The 23,576-nt window shown below is 36.0% G+C and overlaps 1 protein-coding gene across 1 annotated transcript in view; it reads right to left on the minus strand.

Annotated features, from left to right (window-relative positions):
- LOC123865123 (uncharacterized peptidase C1-like protein F26E4.3) overlaps nt 1-22,866 on the minus strand; it is a 33,062-nt gene extending 10,196 nt beyond the window's left edge. Inside the window, exons 1-3 of the mRNA XM_045905969.1 lie at nt 22,536-22,866; nt 4,853-4,992; nt 4,315-4,495 (exon numbers count right to left, since the gene is read on the minus strand). Of these exons, the coding sequence (XP_045761925.1) occupies nt 4,315-4,495; nt 4,853-4,992; nt 22,536-22,546 (332 nt within the window). The 5' untranslated portion in view covers nt 22,547-22,866. The remainder of the gene's footprint in view (nt 1-4,314; nt 4,496-4,852; nt 4,993-22,535) is intronic.
- Between the last annotated feature and the right edge of the window lie 710 nt (nt 22,867-23,576).

Raw genomic sequence — 23,576 nt, forward strand, 5'->3', positions numbered from 1 at the left:
GTTTTGAGTAGGTAATAGGTATAACTTTTGCTTAAAGGTGCCCACGCACTCGAACTGAACTGCAGCTGAACCTGCGCGTCGCGTCAGCGCCTCGCACGATATTCTCTCCAGCCGCGACGCGCGTACGTCACTGCAGTTCAGTTCAAGTGCGTGGGCACCTTTAAAGGTGAAGGAAAACATTGTGAGGAAACTTGCGTGGCTGAGAGTTCTCCATAATAATCTCAAAGGTATGAGTGAACCAATCCGCACTTGGCCAGCGCAGTAGACTAATATGGTCTATGGTCAAACCCTTGTCATTCTGAGAGGAGACCCGTGCTGATAATGATGATGATGATGAGTGACTTAGCAACTAGATGAAATTGAAGACACGGGATGATACGTTTATTTGACTTACGAGTAGTTACTTACGACACGTCTCACTTAGCTAAGTAAATAACTAATAAGTATACCTAACTTTAACGTGGCTAATTCTGTTGAGCACATTCTCTAAACTAAACTATTAAATGACTCAATCTGGTTCTCAATTGAATACTAACCAATCAAATTCAATCAAATTTTGTAGACACGTTCTAGAAATTAATATCTGCGTCTGTGGTACTCTAGATTTCTGTAAAAAATGTACCTAGTTTTAAAGTTACACTGGCTCAATTTACCTACATACGAAGAGTACTTAAAATCTACTACTTAATACAATTTTACTAAAATGTGTTTCTAAACTGTAGGTACCTACCTATATCTTCAGTTCAAAATTTCATTGAGTTTGATTGTTTATTGTTTAATATTTCAATGAGAATCAAACTACGTTTGCATGGAAAGAACTGGGGAGTGCGCTAGGGAATCTGCTGTTAACCCTTTATCTTCTGCTAACCTAACTACCTACCTATAAAATAATATCTGTCATTTTAAAGACACGGTTGGAAAACGCGTCACCACCGTGCGACGCCAACCCAATACGTAGTCGTCATGCCATAAACTTATAAACGAGACTTAAAATTCTACTCGAGTTACATCATTTATTATGTTATTTGATAACCATACTTATTTCAATAGCTACTTGAGTATCAATGGAATTGACAAAATCTTCCGGGTGTTTGTAGAGTTATTGTTTACCTACAGTGGTGACTGTATAGCATAATTAATAGACTTTTTAAACAACAACATATTGTAGCTAAATCTCTGAATTCTAAACTAAACTAAAATGACAGGATTTTACTATTCGTTTTAAATTTTTTCCTTCCTAAAAAGTATAGCACTAGGATTAGACTTGTCAATTTAGTTAAGACTTTTAGAAATTGATACAACAGAATTAGCCACATATCTTTGTACCTAACTAGTTTTATTATGAACTCTCATACCTGACATGATTTCTGATGATCTGATTTTAAATAGTGTTAAAAAGCGAAAATTAAAAAAAAAATCGGAGCTGTTTCTGAGGACTTCCGACGAAAAGGCTTCATTGACTCCATTATTATATGCGACCAGCATAGGAAAGCTCATGCTAACAGAGAATATCGAAGAAAAGATGCCATGCAGACTAGGCGAAGATGATTTACGGACTAAGTGTTAGGAAGCTCTGGCATCTACTCTGTTTATCACACGGCGGAGAACAGGCTAAGTGGGAAAAATACCATTAATAAGGTGTTATCCGAAAAAAAATGAGAAAGGAGAAGGAGGAACAATCCTAATGCGTCATGCATGTCCATTGTACGAGTATGATCTATGACCCATATCCCTCGCGCTTTTGTGTTGTGAAAGGCGTCAAGGTGCGAGACGTTGGGTCAGATATATTTAGCTGTGACCCAGGTATTCAATCTGATCCACTGGCGCACCGCCATGTCTGACGAATGTCAGCATTTTAAAATAAGACCACTTCTATCGGTTTGTAATTTCTATTTTAATGGATTTACAAAAGGAAATCTTTCTTTCACTCAAGTGAATAAAAAAAAAAACAGAAAAATATGAATATCAAAGACATGGTCAAATTCCTTTACCAAGCAAGTCTAACCGCCAAACTTTATAATCAAATGTAATCTACCTAACATTCACGTAAGCACCTACCTGTTTCTATCCGTGAAAAATGTTTTTTTTTTTTTAATTTATGGACATGTGCTTGTCTGCAGGTCTCACCTGCTGGGAAGTGATGATGCAGCCTAAAATGGAGCACGCTTGCTCGGAAGATGCTTATTCACTCTTGACTTAAAGGTACCCATATTATAAGTGGAGGAGAAAACTGATACCGGATAGGCGTACCATTTCCTAGCGGTTCGGATTAGAAACGACGAAGCAACACGCTTCGTGCGGTCCGGTGAATTACAACTACGTACGGATCAGACCTTGACGATGCCTTGCGAAACGATGGTAGAAAGGTGAAGGAGGAACCAGGTCAAAAAGTTCTTGTGCACTTTCTCCGAAATATATCCTGTAGAATGCCGATATTTAGGCAACTTTGCGCTGATGTTCCTAACTTCGAAGTTTAGAATTAACCAGTGCTTCAAGTTTGTACTTGGCAGAGCCATCCCATGCAATGGCTGCAATTTTTCTAGCATGATCGAACTTGAGCTTGGTACAGGGTAAGAAGCTGTTCCGGCGTAAAGTACCGCTTGTCTTTGTTGAGGATGCTAAGTTTTTGCAGCTGCTTTTACCCTGGATTCGAGGCATTGTCCAAAGTTGAGATTGGACGATATAATGTGTTCCTAGAAGCTCAACACTATCGGTAATCGGGATGGGTATACTTCAGAAAATCGGAGTAAGTGGGAATGAACTCGGTTTCGCGGTGACTAAACATGTGTTATGTCTTAAAATTGACCTGTGACGTTGATACAATTTGTTTGGCAAACTGTTATGGAATTTTTAAATTGTCCGTAACAGCAGGCTGTTTCAGCAATTGGCCCTCGTTAAAAGCATCAATAAGCAACAGTTATGTATTTTTCATGATTAATTAGGTACCTAATCGTAAATTGATGATTGAACTAAAGTGAAATTGACAATATTGGAACATTATTATAGTGATGAGAGCAACATACCTAATATTATTACATAATACCCGTTCCTAGTTTTTTATCTTAGATTTTACGAACTGTTCTGTAAAATTGAGTAGGTTGTAATCTCCGGAACCAATGATCCAATTCTGAAAATTCTTTCAATGATAGAGATATTACATTATCCCCGAGTTCTAGCCTACCTATAGGTTACTATATCACGCGAGCAAAGTTGCAGGTAAAAGTTAGTAAACCATAAAGCTGCTTTTGCCAGCGTGGAATGGCACCAAGAATAAAGTACCTAGATGCATTTACGCGCAGAATCTTTAGTCTGAGTAAAAAAGGAGTCACTCTGTCAACTCACTAGATGAGGCAATTAACCGTGATCATCAAACTTATCGTAACATTTTTTTAAGGGTTCCGTTTTTCCTTTTGAGGTACGGAACCCTAAAATCTTCGAATCTTTTCATTTAAGAGTTTTTAAGTGTTATTGACAGCCAGACTCATACCAACCTACCTGATGTAAGAACTATGTGGTACCTATCTAATTGATTGTATGTACAAACGAATCTGACCTTTATCGTTTTGATTAGGAGGTTACTGCTTAATTATATGGATATGGTGCTAAATTATTAAACAAAGATACAACGACAGGCTTTGTAAGTAAAATCGATAGATAGGAAGATACATAATGAAGATACAAGCAGATATACTTCCAAAAATTTTCCAAAAATTCTTTACAATGTTGATGTTTAAGGCTTAGCGCACTTCCGCATAGAGCTAATCCGAATGCAGCTCGGTGTCGAGTCGGCATTTGTAGGATTTACAGGATTTACAGGTACATTTCAGTCAAGAGTGAAAAGGCCTTTGCTAGGCAAGCGCGCTCCATCTTAGGCTGCATCATCACTTGCCAGCAGGTCTGATTGCAGCCAATCGATTAGTCTATAAATTTAAAAAAACCCCGACCTAGTGCAAGTCAGACTTGCGCACCGAGGGTTCCGTACTGGGATATTTTTTCGACATTTCGCATGATATATCAAAAACTATTATGCATAAAAATCTTTTTTAGAATGTACAGGTAAAGCACTTTCATATGATACCTCACTTGGTATACCTAGTTAACTTACTTTGAAAATTGATTAATTTGACTAATTTTATTTGCTCATGAACATATTTTACTTTTTTTTTTTTGATGTAACCACAAATTCACAGTTTTCGGATTTTTTTCTTTACTTAGTACTATAAGACCTACCTACTTGCCAAACTTCATGATTCTAGGTCAACGGAAAGTACCTATTATAAATGGTTTAATCTGAGTGTCCTTAAAATAACTTACCACACGTTGCATCCCCTTGTGATCTTGTCTCCAGCGTGATAGTACTTGTTGTTATTCTCGCAGGCAATGATGGGAGCAGGGGGCGGCGTTGTGACTTGGGGTCTGCAGACCTCGAAGTAGTCAGGGCAGCAATCATCTCTGGAACCGCGATCACAAAAGTCGTCGCAGTAGCAAAGGGAGTCTAGAACAACAAAAACTTACGTTATAATCACTTACTTTTGGGAGGCTTTGGCCGTGGCTAGTTACCACCCTTCCGGCAAAGCCGTGCCGCCAAGCGATTTGGCGTTCCGGTAAGATGCCGAGTAGAAACCAAAGGAGTATGGGTTTAATGAAAACTGCCATGTTCCAGATTAGCCTACTTCCATCTTAGACTACATCATCACTTACATCCAGGCAAGTTAAAGACTGTCAACTTGTATATCTGGATAATAAAATAAAGTAAAAAATAATTACTCGAAATCATGCATCGAACATACATAAAAAAAGACGAATTGAGAACCTCCTCCTTTTTGAAGTCGGTTAATAAAGTCTCACTCACCGCGTATAGGTGCAGAACAGCCGTCCTCTCTGCCTTGACAACATCTGTTGGGGATCGCGCCGCAATAGGGCCCTGTTAAGCCTGGCCTTGTGTACGCGGCCACCGCGGCCAAGCCCGCGCAGAATAACAACAGGTGCGATCTGGAACAATACCATGAAACATTATTCAATCCATAGCCTTACTGAAAAGTAAAGATTTTACACCACACTTTGTACAAAGCACTTGATTAAAACTGAGACTGGTGTTTGGAATTTGAAGCCTAAATAGACCTAGCCTAATTAGTTTATGGCAGGGCCAACAAAATTCACGGGCTTACAAGATTGATTGATTTTAAGACTTTAGGGACCTGCCGGATGATTCAGGATACTCCATTCGGTAACTTACCGAACTGAGTGTTTTGAATCGCCCGGCTGCTCTCTTAGCACAAAAGCATCACAATAATTACTATAATGTATTTAGAAAGGAAAGGGGAATCACACCTATGTATCCTGCTTTTTATAGGTAGTATTGAAGTTAGTTTAATTTTTAATAGACTGGTAACATGTGTGATGTGGTAACCACAGATGTAGTTATGTGTAACTACCTACTTATAAAAATTGCTCTAATTCACAGGGCAATGTGTCATTTCAATAATTTATTATGGCTTTTAATATTAAGATTAACGGCTAAGTTGAGAGTGGATACGTAGATTCAGAAGTGGGTTATGGTCATTCCAAAAATGATAATGATGTCAGAAACACGAGCCATATACGGCCCCCAAATAAATACTGAGGGTCTACCTGTGAGTAAATCTGTCATTTTATGGAGATAAACTTATGCTTGCTAGTTAGGTAGCAATTTGCAGAAGTCGTCCTCCAAAAAATTGCTTTACCTACTATCCAATGTAAAAACTTTGAAGTGTTAACACAATGCGAGTAACTAGCCAGTGTTGCCCACTGCAAGTTTTATTTCTAGTGGACACTTGAGAAAAGACGACACTAGACGAAGTCGCGGTCATCAACTAGTTAGTTACCTATCAATAAATTACCCACTGCACAAGTTCAAGGTCAGATTTCTTTTTATTTGATGGCACGTGATACATCATGTAAATTGAAACAGCATAAATCAATCAGGCGAGAGATCGTATTCTGTTACCTCTATAACATTATTATTTATTCATTGCGTTTTGATGGAAACTCAAACCTGGTGACACTGAAGTGGACACCGAAACAAAGAACCGAAAAGGGCTTCGATTTCACCAATCGAACATACCACAGTTACCTAATCAAAAGATGCCTTATTCTTACTTGTGTAAAGTTCATATTAACTCCACGCAGTGCTAAAGTTATAGTGCTGTAATAAATTCAAATCTGACGTTTAGTATACCTTGATTTACGATAGTTTCATTATTTCGACATCTAAAGCTTAGCGCAATAGGTACATCGCGTCGTCCGCACAAATCATCGCACTGTACCTGTGTATCCTAAAGCTTTTGTTTGGTATTAGTTTTACGAAAAACTACCGTTTACTAAATCTGGTGCTCAGCTTTCTTCATCCTCAGTCCTCACCTAGCGAATTCCCGCCACCCAGTTTATATTGCCAGTCCCCTATTGCAGAACGTTCCAAACTACGCTTACGTATTTTAATTTTTGTCTGGTGGGAGGCTTCGGTCGTGGCTAGTTACCACCCTACCGGCAAAGCCGTGCCACCCAGCAATTTAGTGTTCTGGTATGATGCCGTGTAGAAGCCAATGGAGTATGGGTTTAATGAAAACTGCCATTCCCTTCCAGGTTAACCCGCTTAGCTATCTTAGACTGCATCATCACTTACCACCAGGAGAGTGCTTGTATCTGAATAAAAAATAAAAAAGTACGCAGTTTTCAACTCTTGCGTTGGACGTGTTGCTGCTGCCCACCACTGGCCTTTGTCGTTTAGTCAAGTCTTGGTTTTTGATGAAGTGACTGCTTAGAATAAACGCACTATTATCATCATGACCATCAACCGCCTATGGACGTCCACTGTTACCTCATCCAGCCACTTCTCGCCAGCCGCTTTATATCGTCAGTCCATCGTGCTGGAGGGCGTCCCACATACGCTCGCTTATACGTGGTCTCCACTCAAGGACTTTCCGGCTCCAACGGCCATCGCCTCTACGACAGGAATGCCCTGCCCACTGCCACTTTAGCTTGCTAATAGTTTGGGTTATGTCAGTAAACGCACTACCTATTAGCAAATAGGGGTTCGAAACAAAAAATACAACTTTGTTATGGAACTCTACCTTAGTTATTAAGTAGGTACGCTTAAAACTAGGTTAAGTTGTAGCAGCTGACTAAATTGATGTTTCAAAATTAGGTCATAAGCTGGGTCTGTTAATAAAAAATTTAATTAATTAAGTCAGGTCTTTCCCACTATTCTTTATCTGGGTCACATCTTTTAGCTTCGAGGAATTGTGCTCAAGATTAATTGCTAAACTAGCTACAGTTAGGTACAGGCTATTTTTAAAACAAGTAAGCATATAGTTTCGCCTAGTCCGTCAATCGGTATGCCCATCTGTGTATCACAGCAATTTTTCCATGTATTCCTCATATTTTAGTTCTTATTTATCAACGCAGACTTAGCTGTAAACTGCGATCTCATCTGATTGTCGATTCGACACGAGCACGTAAAAGTAGACATCAATTACTATTGTAATAAACTGCCATACCTACCTACTTACCTCTTTCAAGTTAACACGCTTCCATCAAATTCCATTATCAACTTACAACCAAAATGAAATCCCAATAAAACGACTTTATCATCCGATTTAAAAATCCTCTTAATCTTTGGCGAATATTCGCAAAGTTTCACACACCATGTGGTTACAACCACGGCTAGTGGCCGCAGAGATCTGGACCAGCCGTAGGCCGTAGTTACTGGCTATTGGCGGTGGTCGTGCCCGCGTAGGACCTATACAAGGTATTTTATGATAAAACGGATAGCAGCGCGCAGCCTCTGTTACCTAGATATAGCTATATACTGTATCGAGTTGTTCCCGGCAGAGATTTGGGATTTTACATTTTCTAAATTCCTGTTCCCTACAGGATCGTTAAAGAAATGTGGAGAATGGAGATCCCTAGCTAACCCAGAGTTACCGACATTGCTCAGGCTGGTTGTGAAGCTAAAGTGGCAAAGGGCAGCGCACACAGTTCGAAAAACCGATAGATGTTTTGTCTGATTGGAGGCTTCGGCCGTGGCTAGTAACCACCCTACCGGCAAAGCCGCGCCGCCAAGCGATTTAGCATTCCGATACGAATCCAAAGGGTGTGGATTTAATAAAAACTGACATCCCCTTCCAGGTTAGCCCGTTTCCATCTTAGACTGCATCATCACTTACCACCAGGTGAGATTGCAGTCAAAGGTTAACGTGTAACCGAATAAAATAAAATAAACAGAGTACTTATCGACAAAATTCTCATTTTGCTAAGCAGATGGCTTATTGGGTTTAATATATTAGCGTTCGCCGCTCTCATTAGATAAATGCATAATCACGCCCAAATATTGATAAACGACTGATAACGTTTTTGACATCACACGAGGAATAACAACCTTGGCATTCTTAAAATTGACGACCGTCAATTGTTCAAACATACAATTGTAGACGTTATTTTCTAGACTATAAGAGCCTGAATGTAAGATTACTATCTATTAGTTCTACTTTTCACGTGTTTATGGTGTTTACATTAAAATTGGTTCACCGAAATTTTAATAATTTCAAGGTGGTAGAAGCATTGATAGTAAGAGCCATTACGCACTGTCGACTAGTCGGCCGGGTTGCGTACCTAATACCTAATAGCTCTATAAGGGGGCGACTCTCACACATACTCGTAAATTAACTAGTAGATGTTGGCCATATGTTTTTTAAACCTGAACCCTGATTGAATAGCTAAATAGGCGTTAAAAACTAGATAATGTCCGCGACTTAATCAACGTGGATTTAGATTTTTAAAAAATAAAACCGACTTTAAAAACCACAAACACTAAAAAGTAAAAAATAAGTTTTGTTTAGCTACACGTGTAATGTACCTAGGTATCAAGTCGAGCGAACAAAATTAGAAATCCAAGTGTGAAGCTCGCCCGACTTCATTTATAGGTACATTACACGTGTAGCTCAACAAAACTTATTTTTTACTTTTTAGTGGTTGTCGTTTTTGAAGTCGGTTTTATTTTTCTTTTGAAAATTTAAAAAAAAAGATTCCGACGAATTGAGAACCTCCTCCTTTTTTGGAAGTCGGTTAAAAATCCCGTGGGAACATTTTAACTTTTTGTGGTAAAATGTAGCCTACGTGTTAATTCATGCAGGGTACAAGCTATTTCCATTTCGAATTTCAGCCAAATCAAATCAAAGAAGTAACAAACATCCATAATAATATTAAGTAGTAGGTAATATAGTACGAGTGAAATCCCACAATTGGATCATTAGGTTCGGTAGGTACCTTCTACATAAAAACTAACAACCAATATTACTTAGGTACTTATCAACCTTTACAGATTCAAAACTAACATCAAACGATATATTCCCAGGCAACTGTCTAATTATAAGTCCAAGCGAATAAATTATACCGAGTTAAAATAAAATTAGTGTTTGCCTTAAACTATACTAAATTGCCTATAGTAAAATTAAGAAAACTTGCAGGGAGGTAGATGCCAAATTCTAATGGAATGTTTTCGTAATGTTACAACAATGACAATAATTTATTTAATAGCCAGCACGGCTATTCAAAAGAAATAAAAATAGGTCATATTTATACAGATGTCTGAATAAGTCACAGTATATCGTAAAGTTAAATTTTTACACAGGTAAGTACCTAGGTTGTCGTAACATTTGGAAACAGTATTAATAAGTTTTTACCTCTGTACTTTTAAACTTCCAGCCCTTATGTAGGTACAGAGTGTACCTCAAAAGGAGGAAGGAACCCATAAAGGATCACTTTGCTGTTTATCGTATCTGTCAAGAAAAACTATAGGGTGGTAGGTACTTCCCGCTGACCTAGAATTATGACATTAGGCAGATAGGTAGGTCCTAAAGCACAAATAAAGGAGAAAATTTAAAACCCGGGTATTTGTGGTTACTTAACGAAAAAACATTATAATGTGTTCAAGAAAAAAATAATTTACTAAATCACATTAACTTGCAGTGTTCTACATAAAAGTATTGGGTGCGTCTTTCTTGTATGATGGTGCGGAACTCTTCGTGTGCGAGTCCGACTAGCACCGAAACTTGACCGGTTTTTGTTGTTCATAACGGAACCCCATAATGTTAAACTCTATGGCGCCACTGTCACCAAGGCGATGTAGTTAAATCTCATCATGAATATTATACAATACACAGTCCAGTTATATCTACAAAAAATATGCAAAAAACGAGCCAATAAAAAACTAACGTGGACTGAAGTTCGATGACCGAACTGTAAACACACAGAATAATTTCCTGCGCAATCTGTAAGTAGGTATGTCCTGTGAATTTAAATCAATTTGCGTATTATACGAACTTATAAATGGACTTGAAACAGAAATTTTGCATTGATATCGTCGATATTTCAACATTTTTATATACCTACTGACTTAGTAGTACTTACTCTAATTCTAGGTTTTTCGATTAGAGCTCCGAGACTCTTGTCTGAGACCAGTTTCATAATTTTTGTTTTATCTTGACAAAAGTGCTATTTTACTTCAAAACATTAAGTATGTTTCTTTTAAAATTTTGAATTATATTCCATAAAAAATATTGTTTAATTTTTATGATACATAATTATATTTGTTGTAAATATCTTGGCAATGATATTAATGTAGAAGCTTGTAGAAGCATATTTAAGAGTAGGTAGGTACATTAACGACGTTAACACGCATTATTTTCTGTAGTCATGTTTTAAAAATGTTTAAAAGTGACAAAATGTACATGCTAGTACAAGCCATTATGGCGATCATTAACACACTTATCTACCTTAAGTAGGTACATCTATTTTAAATGCAATTTTTTTTTAAATAAACTAGAAATTCCCATTTAATCATTTTCCTATACCTATTAAAATTAACGCAATAAATAGTTTACTTTACCATAAATGTATGAAAAGAAGATTTAGGAACAATAGACAGATAGATCTGTAATAATAAAAAATGATCCCACCAAAAACATTTCATGTAAAAAGTTAGCCAAGACTCACAAGTTCATAATGTTTTCACTGTTAAAAAGTTATGAGATCTCTAGTAGAGCCAAGCCCCTAGCTGATCTTAGATTTGTGCTGGCCATGGGACCTATCCCAAGTCCAAAGTAATATAGCTCTTAAATGTTCTTGACTATATCACATTTATAACAATAAATAACAAATCACTCTACTTACAAGCTCTGATTCTACAAACCCTATATCTTGGTAAAAAAAGTACGGTTTGGCCGTTTAATAACTTTTAACGTTTAATATGTTATGTCATGTAATAGTTTTACGAACATTAAACGGCCAAGCCGTACTTTTTTTACCAAGATATAGGGTTTGTAGAATCAGAGCTTGTAAGTAGAGTGATTTGTTATTTATTGTTATAAATGTGGTATAGTCAAGAACATTTAAGAGCTATATTACTTTGGACTTGGGATAGGTCCCATGGCCAGCACAAATCTAAGATCAGCTAGGGGCTTGGCTCTACTAGAGATCTCATAACTTTTTAACAGTGAAAACATTATGAACTTGTGAGTCTTGGCTAACTTTTTACATGAAATGTTTTTGGTGGGATTTCATTTCTTTTTGGCAGGTGCCCTAAATTTTTTTTGGATCTATTTCTTGTAGGTACATCATTTTCATGGCCCACTCTCTATCGTTACCTCTTTTTTTAAAAGCTTTTATTCAACTTGCAATGTACTCGTATGTAAGTATATTTGTTCGGGTGGAATCTTGCAACTCAATTTTGAAGCAGATATACCAAATTTCAGTCTTTTAGGACTTCAGGAAACACAGATACTTGGTACGTTTGATAAATCTGCCACGGACATCTTATCATGTAAACTTTAGTATTCGAGCAACAGATTTTACAGATATGCATCTCATATACGAGGGGATGAAGGGGGACCCGATTTCTTAATTTATCTGTTGTTCATAATTCTTGAAATTTGTACTTAATGCCAAATTTCAGTCTTCTAGGACTTCGGGAAGTACCCTAGAATTACAGACTAGAAGTTTTGACTGTCAATAAATCTGAAACTATAAAAGTTAGACAATTGATACTCAATGCGTTTAATCAATTTGCCAAGGACATCTTATCCTGAAAATATCAGCATTCTAGCGACAGAATTTACAGATTTGCTTTTCTCATAAGAGGCGTAGAGGGGGGAAAATTCCAATTTCTCAATTTTTCTGTAGTTTGTATGCAATTTTTAGTCTACACACCAAATTTCAGTCTTCTAGGACTTCGGGAATTACCCTAGAATTACAGACTAGAAGTTTTGACTGTCAATAAATCTGAAACTATAAAAGCTAGACAATTGATACCCAATGCGTTTAATCAATCTGCCAAAGACATCTTCTCCTGAAAATATCAGCATTCTAGCGACAGAATTTACAGATTTGCTTTACTCATAAGAGGCGTAGAGGGGGGGCATTGCCAATTTCTTAATTTTCCTGTAGTTTGTATGCAATTTCTAGTCTACACACCAAATTTCAGCCTTCTAGGACTTCGGGAAGTACCCTAGAATTACAGACTAGAAGTTTTGACTGTCAATAAATCTGAAACTATAAAAGCTAGACAATTGATACTCAATGCGTTTAATCAATTTGCCAAGGACATCTTATCCTGAAAATATTAGTATTCTACCGACAGAATTTACAGATTTGCTTTTCCCATAAGAGTCGTAGAGGGGGGGCATTGCCAATTTCTTAATTTTCCTGTAGTTTGTATGCAATTTCTAGTCTACATACCAAATTTCAGCCTTCTAGGACTTCGGGAAGTACCCTAGAATTACAGACTAGAAGTTTTGACTGTCAATAAATCTGAAACTATAAAAGCTAGACAATTGATACTCAATGAGTTTAATCAATTTGCCAAGGACATCTTATCCTGAAAATATCAGAATTCTAGCGACAGAATTTACAGATTTGCTTTACTCATAAGAGGCGTAGAGGGGGGGCATTGCCAATTTCTTAATTTTCCTGTAGTTTATATGCAATTTCTAGTCTACATACCAAATTTCAGCCTTCTAGGACTTCTGGAAGTACCCTAGAATTACAGACTATGAATTGTGATGATCATCAGTGAGGGACGAAAACGGCGTATTTTAGGTATCAATAAATCTATAACCATAAAAGCTAGATATTTGATACTTAGTATATTTGGTAAATTTGCTAAGGACACCTTATACTGAAAATTTCAGCTTTCTAGCGTCATCCAGACCGAAGTTATGACGGGTCGAAAATACGGCGAAACACTTCGAGAAAAAGGTACTACGTAGCGCCCCGGCCGCCGTTTGGCTCGTCTTGGCGGGGGCACTGCCGTGCCCCCTGATAAAATCATAAAATTAAAAATTGGCAGTCAATACTTTCAAGTTAAGTCTTTTAGGGTTTATAGTGTGATGAATAACGCTCACATAAGAATTTAAAAAAAAATGTTTCCGATCCAAACATAACAAACAATATTGTATTTAATTTAGAATCGCATAGAAGATTAAGTAGTTGTGTGATGCCTATAGACAATAAAAATAAAATGAGTTCAAGGCCTTTATCGCTTTCGAAATGGTATTTATTTTTGAACACTTCATCCCGAACAAAACAAAACAATAAAATATTTGTTATGATAAGAAAATAAAAACGATACAGATTCCTTTCTTTATGAGCAATGAATTTTTAGATTCTGTAAATCCAGGTTAAGCTGCTGACACTGGATAAACGGAAATACGTAAGGAAGAAAATATTTTTCAGAAGTAGATAGGTAGAACTTAAGGCCGCGCTTACACAAAAATCAAGAAATTTAAGATTTCAAGCGCTAAATTTACCATTATAGGAAAAACTTTCACATAATTGAATACATGTTTAAAATAAACCAATTTTTCGTTGTATCATATTGAAAAAGACTATTATGTGCATTGCCTGGCTACTTACTGCAATTTGGAGTGTTGTTTATTATTATTTTTATGTTAGATCAAATAAATGGATTGTTACCAAAACTATATAAATAGATTCGTCAAAGATCATAGTTTATTTTCATATACATTTTTGAATAAAGTTAGGATGCTTCATTCAATATAAAAAATCGGGTGCGCGCGTTGCAACAGCAGCGACGTCCGACAGAAAGTAGGCAGGTATCCTCACGATATTTTCCTTCCCCGTTGAAGTTAAGTGATATTTACTTTCTTAAAACGCACCTAACTCTGAAAAGTTAGACATGCGTTTTTGGAATCGAGACCCCGACCACCGTAATAGGAGGCAAAGGTCTTATCTATTAGGGCCTAATGGATAAGACCTTTGCCAAGGGGTGGATAGCACCTAATACTTTATTAGGCTATCACCGCTTGTCGATTCCACATACAATAATACATTTGTGTCGTGCCGCGCTGTTGTTGCATGCTGTGTGTTTAGCACTTTACTGAAAAAGTTTATTCTGTCTGACTGAAGTATGAACACGCTCACGAAATAAAATAGATATCTTTTAGTGCCCGCAAAGTGCGATAAAAACTAGGTCACCTTTTAAATTGTGTGAGAATCAGGTTAAGATGTTTATTATTAAACATCATAGGAAATGGGTCGATTATTATAAGTAGATTTATATTTATAAATCGTAGAATCTGCGCATTTCCATAGGTGATTTAAGTAAGTAGGTTACCGATTATGGTCTGGTTTGGCTGATATAAACATTACCTACTGAAACTTCTCTGCACCTGTTTCATCATGCCATAAACACTAATATAGACCTGGATACTGGATTGTTATTTTTTGATTAACTAGCTTTTGCCTTCGATTTCGTCCATGTGGAATTTTTTTCTTAAAAATCCCGTTTAGCAATCATTGTACCTCTATCCTCTATACCTGCGTGTGAAAACTCCTTTAAATTTTCCCTTTTCTTTCCATTAGAATTTCCTAAAGTCCTGAAATACCTATTGCTTTACTTTTAACCGAAACCAAAATACTTTCATGGACATAACTTGAAAAATAACGGACTTATATCAAAACCTCTATTTTACCTCCTTAGGGGTTAAATTTTAAAAATCCTTTCGAAGCTAATTTTTTTTTTTAAATTTAAAAACTAGTGCTTGGCTGCAACTAGGCCTGCTGGCAAGAGATGCCTTCGTTATAATAAGTAGCTATCTTCTGTATAATATATTAGCCCGATCCGTTCAATGATACTTAGTAATAAATAAGACAGTTTACGGGGAAAAAACTTCCGTCTACGAAATAATGGGCGTCAATTTTTTCTGACATGCACTTGCCCAGTCAAATTTTTAATTCATTAAGTAAATATTTAGTTCTTTCTTCTTCAGTTCCGGAATAGGTATGCCACGAAAGCACACTCACTTGAACATTAGTGACCCAAATGCATAAGAAAGTGCTCTACATATTGAACATGCTGCAACTTGTAGTCCAAGAGAGTAGCGAAATCCAGATTTAATTTGGTTTTTCGCAATTTATTAACTATTACGACAAAGTAGGTTTATGGCATTTTAATTGCGCTTTTTTAATTGCAGAAGTAGGTACTTAGCTAGAACTGTTTGTACTATAATATACAATACATAAAATAATACACAGACTTTTCGAAGTTTGCTAGTAGGTATATTTACTATTTACTAAGTACGTAATATTAGCAAACTTCAAACACAAACGATGTAATAAGTATGAAATATTTTTAACAGTCCCTAATAAGACCTACCTATTATAATACATAGTAGACTTGCAACGAATAGTATATTCGGCAGTATACCGAATACCGAATATTCGGCGAGGCCCCTGACCGAATAGCCGAATATTAGGCAAAAGTATTCGGCTGGATTTTTTTATTAAATTGGATTAAATTATGTACCTGTTTTATGTACCAATGACTACTTAATAAATGATTATAAAAGAAATGAAAACCTTACCCTTCTAAATTTTGATTACCACAATAATTCAAATCATAGAATCCTCCATTTTTCCAATTCAGAAGATGATTATGTACCTGTGTTATGCACCAATGACTACTTAAATGATTATAACAGAAATGAAAATATGAATATATACGTAATCAATCGATTTTAATTTTTCATTTTACCAATTATTTCTCTATGACAAAATATATTATTTAAGTATTCGGTATTCGGCCGAATAATATGTAGATATTCGGTATTCGGCCGAATATAATAAAAGCAGCCGAATAGGCCGAATACCGAATAGTAACCGAATATTCGTTGCAAGTCTAATACATAGTATTACAGCTTTATTGTTAACAAAATTACAAAGAGTAGAATACAGGATACACTTAATTTAACAACGGGCGACCTTAGCACTAATGTGATCTCTTCCAGTAACCCCTTAAGAACTACCTATGTTATATTATTTAGTAAGACTAGACGATGCGTGAAATGGCTGGGCCGTGGAAAGGTAGTAGACAGACAAACAGACGACAAACAGATATACTTTGACATTTAAATAATAATAATAATATGGATTAGTGTAAATATCATTAGTAGATTATTCGAAAAAATTAATGACACTATCTTAGAGAGTTTAAATATTCTTATCTAAAATTAAATAATTCAAATATTAAATAATTTACATATCAAATTCAGTTAGAGGTCTTTTCCGCCATCTCTTAAAGTATCATAATCTGACAGATCATTAATATAGCGTGAAAGCTGTGCGTTTAATATAATTAAGTACTTGTCGGTGGCGCCAAGTGCTTAATCTTTTAATTCGAAGTACAAATAAAAGTAAGTGATATTAAAATTTAACCTAAATTAATTTCGACCAAAAGTTATTTTTAATTAAAACCAATTTTGCTTAATTAAGACCAAGCCCCAATTAGAATTCAACGCTAATAAAAAACAGCTTTTGTTAAGGTTCGTTAACGTGGCGTGTTGCATTTCACCTTAAATATAAAATTAATATGAGCTTTTCAGGGTTCTGTAGCTGAAAATGAAAAAAGGAACCCTTAGGAGGATCACTTTGTCGTCTGTCTGTCTGTCGTGTCTGTCAATAAACCTATAGAGAACCCGTTGATCTGGAATCATGATGATGATTTGGTAGGTAGGTAGACCAAAGAAAAAAATCGAAAACTGAATTTATGGTTACATCACAAAAAAAATTAAAATGTGATCACAAAAAATAATTCGTTTGTGCTGTGTTCTACATAAAAGTCTTAGGTATGTCTTGTACGATGGTACGGAACCCTTCTTGTGCGAGTCTGACTCGCACTTGACCGTTTTTTTTGTTTGAGACGTGTTTGTGACTCATCTCTGACAATTCTTGTTATACCAACTCGACGAATGAAATATCTATCTAATATGCAATACTTACTTTCTTATAAAGTGCTACGAGAGCTTTCGTAGAGCGCCGTAATTTTTAACTGTGAGATCCCGTCCTTCAAAATCCTTTATTAATGGGGGTTTAAATGAGAGGCGTGTACCCTAATTGTGAGAACTAATGGTGAGAACGCATATTATCAATCTATTGCGGCTGTTAAGCAACGTTTAACCAAGTCAGTAACTGGATGGGTGAGCGTCTTTGGAGGTCGCAATTAGGCCTTTTCGTGTCCTCCGTGCCTCGGAGAGCACGTTAAGCCGTTGGTCTCGGTAATTATCACTAACATCTAATAACTATTAAACCGAAGATTCCAAATCTCGTTCTTTACAAGGAAGAATATTTATTTATATTAGGTACTTAGAGAGAATAGAGAGAATTTTCACGCAAAATCACAAATTTCCATAGCCAGCCTGGGTAGGAATTAGGAACCCACTTAAGGAAGATAGGAATATTTATGAATTAAATAATAATTAGAATTATAAATATTATATGATTAGGAAAAACTCTTATGTAAAAACACTATACAAATATTTGTTCAAAACTGTGTCTTGTTTACAAGTGCTGCACATTATAATATTATAAGTATAAGTATCTACTATCTACATATAGTTAGTACCTAGCTATCTCGTTAAAATGTTTGTCCGCTACATAACGAGTAGGTACCCCTGCACCAGGTCAAGGCGAAGATATTTAAATTATTACAGATTATAGCTAAATTTAAGGGACAGATACCAATCTTTGTCGCGATTATGGTAATTGAAAACAATTAAATTATTAGGCGTGATAGAGTAGAGATCAGGGGGTAATTGCACAACGCAATCAACATTATCTTTGAATTGGAAAGTTTATATTAAAACCAAATTAATAGTCTAGTTTTAGGCTTTATTCAAAACTAGCATTTTCCCTCAAAATCCTTTCCTCGCAAGTCTACGTTACTTACTAAACGTTATAAACAATCTATAATTTCTAAACCCATCAGTTTATTTAACCTGAAAGATGTTAGTTAGCCAGTTTTTCCTTTTTAACCCCCGACCCAAAAAGAGGGGTGTTATAAGTTTGACGTGTGTATCTGTGTATCTGTGTGTCTGTGTATCTGTGTATCTGTGTATCTGTCTGTGGCATCGTAGCGCCTAAACGAATGAACCGATTTTAATTTACTTTTTTTTGTTTGAAAGGTGGCTTGATCGAGAGTGTTCTTAGCTATAATCCAAGAAAATTGGTTCAGCCGTTTAAAAGTTATCAGCTATTTTCTAGTTTTCTTGTAGAAAGGAAGGTTAGATAACCCTTAGGTTCATAATATTCAAGTGTCAATTGACAAATGTCAGATGGAAGTTGCCTAGATATACTTACATAATTATTTATTTGAAAATGATTTGTCGGGGGTGTTGAAATTTTTTAATTTACACTTGTTATATTAGGTACTGGTGCGTGAGACTTCGTCCGAAATTAGGTTATCAAAAAATATAGTGAGAACTGTTTAACTTAACGGGATGAAGAGTAACCTATACAGTATACATCCGTCTCTGGAGTAGGTACAAGCTTTCTGAAGTAAGCTATCTCTTTACAACGTTAAAATCGGTTATACGAATGACAGACGGATAGACGGACAGAGCGATACACTTTCGCATTTGTAATATCGGTATGGATTTAGCTTATGCATCGATAATAAAATACCCTACAAGATTCACAGGGGGCGCAGGAAACGTGCGCGTCTACTCAAAAAGCGGCGCGTTTGACGTCACCAGCGGGATTCGGCTACATCAGAAGTATGACGAAGGGATGACATCATCATAGGTTAGCGCCATTTTTTACATACGCATCCGCTGCTGGTGATAACTGATAACGCATGAATAGGCGCCAGCAAGGTAATCTGATTATATATAGGTATAGTCGGAATGCAAAAAGCTCTATCGATCAAGATAACAACGATCTGGTTAAATCTACAGAGAGCGTTCTTTGACAACCTAACCTTCGCCAGTAAGGCCAAGATGGCTTTACTGTGCTTATAATAGTCATGCTAATTCTAGAGAGGGTTACCCTCTTCAAGTTTTTAAAAGCAGGACACGTAATAAAATTAAACATTTCCTGAATTGAAATCCTAAGTTCACCCAAAAAAGGACGTTTTCCTAAAAACTTGGCATCATTAAATTTTTTGAGTTTTTTTAGTTTCTATAGGTATATAATAAGTAGGTAAGTATGTTACAGATCACCAAAAATATTATCATGGGACTTTTTAATAAATATTAAAATATATTTATATTATATATTATAAAATAATAACTATAATAAATATTAAATAATAATAAAATATTCTGTAATAAATTAAATATTTTTTTAATGTTTTTTTTGTACATAGTAATTTATTCTGTAATAAATTAAATATTTTTTGAATTTTTAGTGTTTAAGATTGCTGAAGTCGGTTTTTATTTTTATGTTTTGAATTTTTTAAATATAAAATTCTGAACGTTTGGCTAACTTAACACTGCAAATTATGTCGTAAAATACTTCTCTTAGCGTTATATGCGATTACGTCAAAAGGATACATACAAAAATCTACTTCAAGGTTTGGTCCCAGCCTAATCAGTAAATCAAAAGCGTCCCATTTTATGCAAAAGGTCATACCCAAAATGGAAACTATACGCTGCTCGTGGCCGTGCCAGGCCTCGTAGTTAGTTTTCCGTCCGAGGCAGGTACGAGGAAACTAATACGATTTTTTTTGGCGAGGTTATTTCGTGTAAATCATTATAATCTAGACCAGACCGTAAATTTCAGATTTTTTCAATGCGTTACCATCAAATGTAGAATAATTAATTCATGAAAATCTTCGGAGTTGGAGAAAGGAAACTCAACGGAAAACAATAAATGACTCGTTATCTGTGCAATAGCAATTTGTAGATCTCTTTTATTAGTAGGTAATAGGTATATTACCAGAGTAACCGACATTTCTCAGAGTGTTGCGAAGCTGAAGTGGCTATGGGCAGGGCACATAGTTTGAAAAGTCGATAGACGTTAGATCCCAAGGTGTTGGAAGAACCCTCACTAGGTGGGCAGAAGAAATCAAACCAGTCGCAGGAAGCCGCTGGATTCAGGCGGCGCAACACCGTAGCGTGTGGAAGTCCCTACAAGAGACGGCTATGTCTAGCAATGGAAATAAGTCTCTTAATCTGTTGTGGGGACATCGGTTGATGATGATGATGATAGTATATTAACAGTGATGATAGCCTATTGATTATTACAATGAAATCTTTGCACCTACATTAAAGACGGTTTGTTAATTACAATTATTAACATGTAAATTCCATCAAGAACTTTACGAAACAAATTCAATTCAATGATTAAAGTCGGTGGCTGAGAAGAATCGTGATTGTTTGTCCATAATTATTTTTTTACTTCATTTTTCCCTACCATTTGAGAGCAAAATGAGTACGTAATTTGAACTAGTTAGCCCTTATAAATCACATATTGGTTTTCTGCGATACCTTATCAATGGATAAGCTAGATAACGTTTATTACGTTAGGACTTAGGACTGATATCACTTACCTATAGGTTACCTATATTTACTATTGGTTTTAATATTACGGCTCACTTGCACAAAAACATTTTAAATATTTAGTTAACTAGCTGATGCCCGCAGCTTCGCCCGCGTGGATTGGTCAGATCCCCTGCAGCATCAGGATTGAGGAGTTGGACTCCAATTTTTTTATGAAACAATGTCGCAAAGTTCCTCTATCGATTAAAAAAGAAATGACGCAAATCGGTTCAGAAATCTCGGAGATTTCGGTGTACATAGGTAGAAAAACACAACTCCCTTTTTGAAAGTCGGTTAAAAAAGTAGCCTATATTACTCCCTGGTCAATTCTCTACTTGTCTGTGAAAATCCCGTCAAAATCGGTTCAGCCGTTCCCAAGATTAACCTTTTCAAACAGACAGACAGACAGACAGACAGACAGACAAAAATTTTAAAAACGTGTGATTCAGTTATAGTATCGTTCAAATAACCACATGACCTTAATATGCGGTAGTTATTTCGAAATTACAGACAGACACCCCAATTTTATTTATTAGTACCTATAGATTGGGGCGAAACTATCACGTGACATAAAATATTTTAAGACCATAAGGAATAGTTTGTACCTATTCCGGGTTTAAATGATATATCAGATAAAAAATCCACAAACATTAAACGGCCAAGGCATACTTTTTTTACCAAGATGTAAGGTTTGTAGAATCAAAGCTTGTAAGTAGAGTTATTTGTTATTTTAAATGTGATACAGTCAAGAGCAATTAGGAGCTATATACTTTGGACTTGGGATAGGTCTCATGGGCAGTACAAGTCGAAGCTCAGCTAGGGGTTTGGCTCATCTAGCGATCTTATAACTTTTTAACAGTGTAAGCATTATGAACTTGTGAGTCTTGGCAACCGAATTTACATGAAATTTTTTTGGTGAGATATGATTTTCAAATTGTGAATGCAAATAATATGACAGATAGGTACGAAGAACGAACCCATCCATCACCATCTCCACCATAAACAATTAATTAGTTTATGAAATAATAATTTTTTGTCCCGTCAAGAATAAATTATTACAAGGTATCATGAGAAAGTGGTTGGGAATGAAGAATTAGCTTGCTTGGGTAATATTAGAATTTAGATTCAATTAGATACAAAACAGACTATCTTCATATTGTGCAGCTGTTATGGAATCATCGGTAGGTAGGCAGGTACCTATTACATGGGCCTTGATTGATAAGCATACAGTAACTGTTGAATATAGAGTGACGGATCTACTTGGATCGCCTACACTCAAACACTTTATACATAAAATTATTCTAAAATCAAAAATTGAATTAATCAAGAAGCCTTAATATTTTATGTTAATTAAAAACACAAGTCTTATGTCGTCTCATCTCTGACTGAAAACTTCGCTTCATACAAAATATCAACAGCTTTTTTTGATTTAACCTATAGGTACCTACTTAAGTTTGCCCTTGAAAACAGTTTAAACCATGAGTAGATACATTATTATTAAAATCTATTCGTTTTCAGCTTAACATTTTCTCATTCTTTAACAAGAACTTTAACAGTAAGATAATGTAGAACAGGATGCTGCTTTCAGTTAGATGGACCTTAAAGATACGAATTAACATGTCTATCCCTTCGAAATCTTAACATTATGCAAAACAGTGTTGTACTTACATATTCTTCATGTTAGCTTTTGTTACTAAAAGCTGGAAGCACAGTCGAAGAACCCAAAGTCGCCGGAAAATTCTAATGAGCGAACTTAACAAATAAAAATTTTCTACTTAAATATTTTGTTCCACGGACATTTTAAAATAATCATCTGCCCATAGTTAATTTAAAAAAAATAAACACTAGCAGATTTTTGTCGTTTTATTTCATGAAAAAATAATTCGTTACGTTCACTCCGCGCGTTTATTTGTATTTGAAAAGTCAAGACGTGAGTTCGATATAGACGTCGCAATGAAACTGCGGCAGGCGTTAGCAACCACCTGATTTAATATCGCGGCAAAACATACACATGTTTAAATCGCTTTATAGCACCAAAAAGGTGTGCGATAATACAAAGACGGCCTGAATCATGCAGTATTCTCGCAACCGAACATTGCAGAGTTTGAACAATCACCATTACCAGAAACAACCACTTCAACAGGCTTAAAACAATCACTATGTACCTAATATCCTAACTGAAAGTTTCTCACGGAAGATTTCAACGACTTCTAGATAGAGCATACGATGCGTTGCAGGCCCTGGGTTCGATTCACGATTGAATCAGCTTGGTAAAATATGATCTGTTCTGGTGGTAGACATCAATCGCGGTAACAAAAATTTACAAAAAAAATATGTGAATTTTTAAAAACCTAAATCCACACTGACGAAGATGCAGGAATCATGTATTTGGTACAGAGCTAGCTTGCATCCCGGATGTAGGCTACTTTTTATCCCGTTAAACCAAGAATAAAAACCAAAACATAAGCGGACGATATCGCTGGCATTAGGTACCTAAGTATCTATACATACTAATATTATAAATTCGAAAGTGTGTCTGTCTGCTACCTTTTCACGGCCCAACATTTTAACCAATTCTGACGAAAGGTACAGGGTTAGCTAAATATCCCTATGTCCGTCCCATAGGCTACTTTTATTCCGGAAAATCAAAGAGTTCCCACGGGATTCTTAAAACCCATCTGCTAAACCGATTTGTATGAAAATACCGAG

This window comes from Maniola jurtina, chromosome 5 (genome assembly GCF_905333055.1).
Source record: "Maniola jurtina chromosome 5, ilManJurt1.1, whole genome shotgun sequence".
NCBI lineage: Eukaryota > Metazoa > Arthropoda > Insecta > Lepidoptera > Nymphalidae > Maniola > Maniola jurtina.